The 4114-nt window shown below is 40.3% G+C and overlaps 1 protein-coding gene across 2 annotated transcripts in view; it reads right to left on the reverse strand.

Annotated features, from left to right (window-relative positions):
• Nucleotides 1–4114, reverse strand: part of KIFAP3 (kinesin-associated protein 3) — a 66228-nt gene that overhangs the window by 37970 nt on the left and 24144 nt on the right. For both annotated transcript variants that reach the window (XM_010136557.1, XM_010136559.1), the window contains one exon: nucleotides 240–348. In XM_010136557.1, coding sequence (XP_010134859.1) covers nucleotides 240–348 — 109 coding nt within the window. The remainder of the gene's footprint in view (nucleotides 1–239; nucleotides 349–4114) is intronic.

Here is a 4114-nt window from a genome sequence, read left to right on the forward strand (position 1 = left end):
GTCCACATGGGAAAGATGTGGCCATGTGTCTCAGTGCCCCCCCTGCCACTGAGACCAATTTTGGCTGGGATCTGGCTGTTTACTTGCAATCGTTACCCAAATGGGTGCATTTTATTTTTTTTAAATATATATACAAATGTATAAATAACTCAAGTATACATAATTTATATACATAAGTATATTAAAAATACATGTGTTTTATCACTTCCAAGAAAACGGTAAAATCGCAGTTCACTTACCTTCACAGATGAGTTGTACATTTCTTTTGTTAGCAGCGAGGTTAATACAGAAAGAAATAAGTTCCAGGTCAACTCGCTCATCAGGACATTCAAAAAGCATCTTCATTAACTGCCAAGAAACACAAGCCCACTTAACCCATTAATCTTCCCAAAGCATTAGAAGAACAATGTTATGTCGTCAACTACAGTTGTTTTGGTTTTTAAATTAATATTCAGCATTTCTACAGGCACAGTAACATTATAAAGGTCAAGAGCAGAATACGCATAGTTCCATTATCTGGGGATAACAATGCTTCTAAAGTGCCAAAACTGGCAGTCACTCACTACCTTCAATTAACTCAGGTTTGTTACGCTTTATTGCTAGCACTGAATTTTTTATTTCTACAGCTTTTTTGAAGTTGTAAACAGATAAATTTGTTCTGAAAGTTTAGATAGACTTAGCATGGGAAAAAACCCACAACTTAGTTCCACAGAAGTCAGATTAATACCTGGTTGTTTAACAAAATGACAACTCTGAATGGATAGTTAACTGCAGAATAATTCTACTAGTACTTTGCTTTGAGATTTCTCCATTGACAGGTAAATTAGCGGTATCTGCAGCAACGTGCCGTATCTTTGCAGCTCCCGCTGCTAAAGCTGAACGCTGCCACATGCCAACAACTTCTCAGCAGCTGTCCTGTTCTTCTGGTAAGGGGACAGAACAACCTGGCTTAACATAGGTAGACAGCTGCCTGCAATCCTGCTCTGACTGTTTAGTGTCAGTGAATTCCCAGATGATTCCCTAGGCAAATAACCTGTGGATTGCTGTCATTTTACACATCCTGTATTGTCACAGGCTGTTGGTCTAGTCTCGTTTTGTTCAACATGGACATTTTTCGATATGGCGTATAGAACATATCAACATGACCCAAATACATCCGTTTCTTTTTCTCTGTTTCCAGCCATGGCAGACAAGTTGCTCGGCTTCCTCACCGAGCAGCTGCAGGACACATCCCTATTTGCTCCTAAAACCCGCTCAGTTCATAAGACACATGAAGACTATAAAGCAAAGCGGCAGAATGACAAGACTGAGATGACTGGAAGTAGAAACAACTGAACCTAAAGACATGCAGGACATAAGGTATAAAAAAAACGGAGCTCAGTTTGTGTCAAAAAGGGGCGGGGGAGAGAAGAAAGCAACAATTAATCATTATATATTTGTGTGCTTGCCCCCTGGTGGAAAGACAGTTTGTAATGCAATAAAAACTAGAGAAAGAGGGTGAACAACCCATTTAGAGAAGATGGAAAACCCAGGAACAATTGGAGTGAAATTACTGCAATCCTAAGTATTTTACTACAGCAATCCCATGTTTACCTGCTATCAGATAGCAGGCTTTCACTGCAAAGGGAATCCTCAAAATAATCTCTTACAGTTATTCGTCTCCTTTTCTCATTTAAAAGCTATCATTGATTTCTCCCTCCCTTTCTTAAAAAGGTAGAATCGGATTTCCTGAGCTTGTTTTAAGAACTTATAAAACCTCTGGTTTATTAAATCCGTAAGCCTGACAGTCACATAAGAGTGAATTAACCAGAGAAGAAAGTTGCCACTCAAGAAGTAGAATGTGAGCATTCAGAAATCACCTCCTGCAACTCTTCTGTTACAAAACCTTTAAAAGCAGATTTTTAAAAAACATTCTCATTACTTACGCAATACAAAACCTGTGAAAACTAGATGTTTAACAAGGTGGGATTACACTCTTAATTACTGAACTACTTCTCTATAAAAAGAAAAAATATATCCAGTTTCAATTAAAGCCGTTCAAATTTTAAAATAATAGTTTCGTACGAGCTCCATGTTTCCCATTATGTCTTCATTTAATTTGATTGCTTCTTGTGCCACTTCAAAAGGAAGAGTAATTGCTGCCAAATAGGAAATATTAAAATTAAATTTGTTCTGCTTTTACTATGTCCATTGTCATCTTTTACTGATTTAACAGGAAGGCAGTAAAAAGACTGCAGCATGTGCAATGAAGAGGCAGTAGTGTTCAATCAGACAAGTCCCATATTGAGTATCAGATACCACAGACCAGGACTGAAATCACTGTGTCTAGACTCTCTGGCACCTGCCTTCACTTATTTACCAGTGACCAGAGGCCAACCCCCACAGCTCTCTGTTCACATACACCTCTGTCCAACCCCCTCCCCAAGCCCTGCTCAAACATCTTTGAATGATTATGCCAGAACTGCATGCCTCAGGAATCTCTCCTGACCAGCTACTCCCTAACTCGGCTGTTTGAAGTGATGCTCTGGTTTCTGAACTTCAGCAGATAATGGCGGACAGGAGCAAAGGGTGCTGTCAAGAGAGGACGTTTACCAGCATTAAGCTGAAAAGAAGTTTATAGATCAAAGAGAGGCCAAACAGGACAACCGTGGTGGAAAACATGTGGGTAACTGTGGAGAACCTTGCACACTGCTCTGCAGTAAAATATTAAATATCACCATGACATCACTGCCTAACCATGCCCTTTGATTGGCCGGGTTATTACCAATAAAGCCTTTTATAAGCATCTGGTTGGCATTTGCACCTATTTAAACAAAACACGCGTTGCTGAGGTCTAAACAAGAACGAACTGTTAATACTCGCTTTTAACTGTTACTAGAATAGCACCCACTAACTCCTGCAATCCACAAGGATGTTTACCTGGGACAGCACGCGCAAGCCCTTGTCAAGCACTCCGCCTGTTCCAAAAGACAGCAGAGGATTGCCTTTCCAGTCACCTTCTACAACAGCTAAGCATGTGGTACCAAGTATTTGCCAGTTTAGATGTACACCCTTCCTCAAAAATAAACAGGTACGTGTTCACAGAAGGGCACACACTGCAACTGAGAAGAGAATTTAGTTTTCCTGGATAGAACTGGATGGCAGGGAGCACCTTTTTAAAAAGGTTGTTTTCTTCTCCTAATGCCCTATCCACTTCCTCATGTTTTCTGCTACCTCTGTCATCCTTAATAACCATCTAATTTTGAACGTTTATTAATAAAATTTAAGCTTTGGTTGTCCAGCTTGTCTTTTCTGAACAGTTGGCTGATGTGGTCTGCGAATAATTACACTGACCACTGAAGCATCAGCCGCCACAGGTATTCTTCAAGGTCTGCAGTTTTAGCCAAAGTCCAACAAGGGCAGTGAACTTGTTTCCAGCTCCACTAGTCCTGGGATACAGCTCTGTAAACACTAGTTTGAGTAGTCACTGCCTATCACAACAGTGATGCTCACCAAAGCTCAGAACTTATCGCTGAAGTGTCCACGGCTCTTTACATTTGACACTGGGGAACCAAGAGCCATGCCAAGATTCCCTGAAAGCACATAAGTGAGCCCTGACACACGGAGAATGAATTCTAGATTGGCTGGTAACCGCTCAGAACAAAGCAAGTCCCTTACGTCATGAAAATGCCTTAACATAGAGATGCTTGTTGTGGCAGAAAAGCCAGGCAGTAGGATGTTTACGAGACCATTTTGTAACATATGCTAGTTATTCCCACCAGTTCTCCCCTATTCTCCAAAATCCTCCTGTATTTGGAAAAACATAATTATTTTTGTCATGAGATAATGACCAGAAACATTCTGAAAACTTTCCATGGCAACTATCCATTCTGGATGTATTTGATGTTAAAAACACGTTTGGCAGGAAAGACGACACTGTGGTGCAGTTCCGAAAAAGCTACCAGAGAACTTTTACACTCAGGCAACGCAGCCTCTCTCAAGTCCAGCCTCCTCAGAACTGAGAAAAAGATCAGTAAGAGAAGATTTGGAACTTGTCAAAAAAAAAAAAAAAAAACCCAAGAAAACAAAAAAACACACAAAAACCCAAACAAACAAAACCCACAACCCACTGCAA

The sequence above is a fragment of the Buceros rhinoceros genome, unplaced genomic scaffold, assembly GCF_000710305.1.
Source record: "Buceros rhinoceros silvestris isolate BGI_N320 unplaced genomic scaffold, ASM71030v1 scaffold23345, whole genome shotgun sequence".
Lineage (NCBI taxonomy): Eukaryota > Metazoa > Chordata > Aves > Bucerotiformes > Bucerotidae > Buceros > Buceros rhinoceros.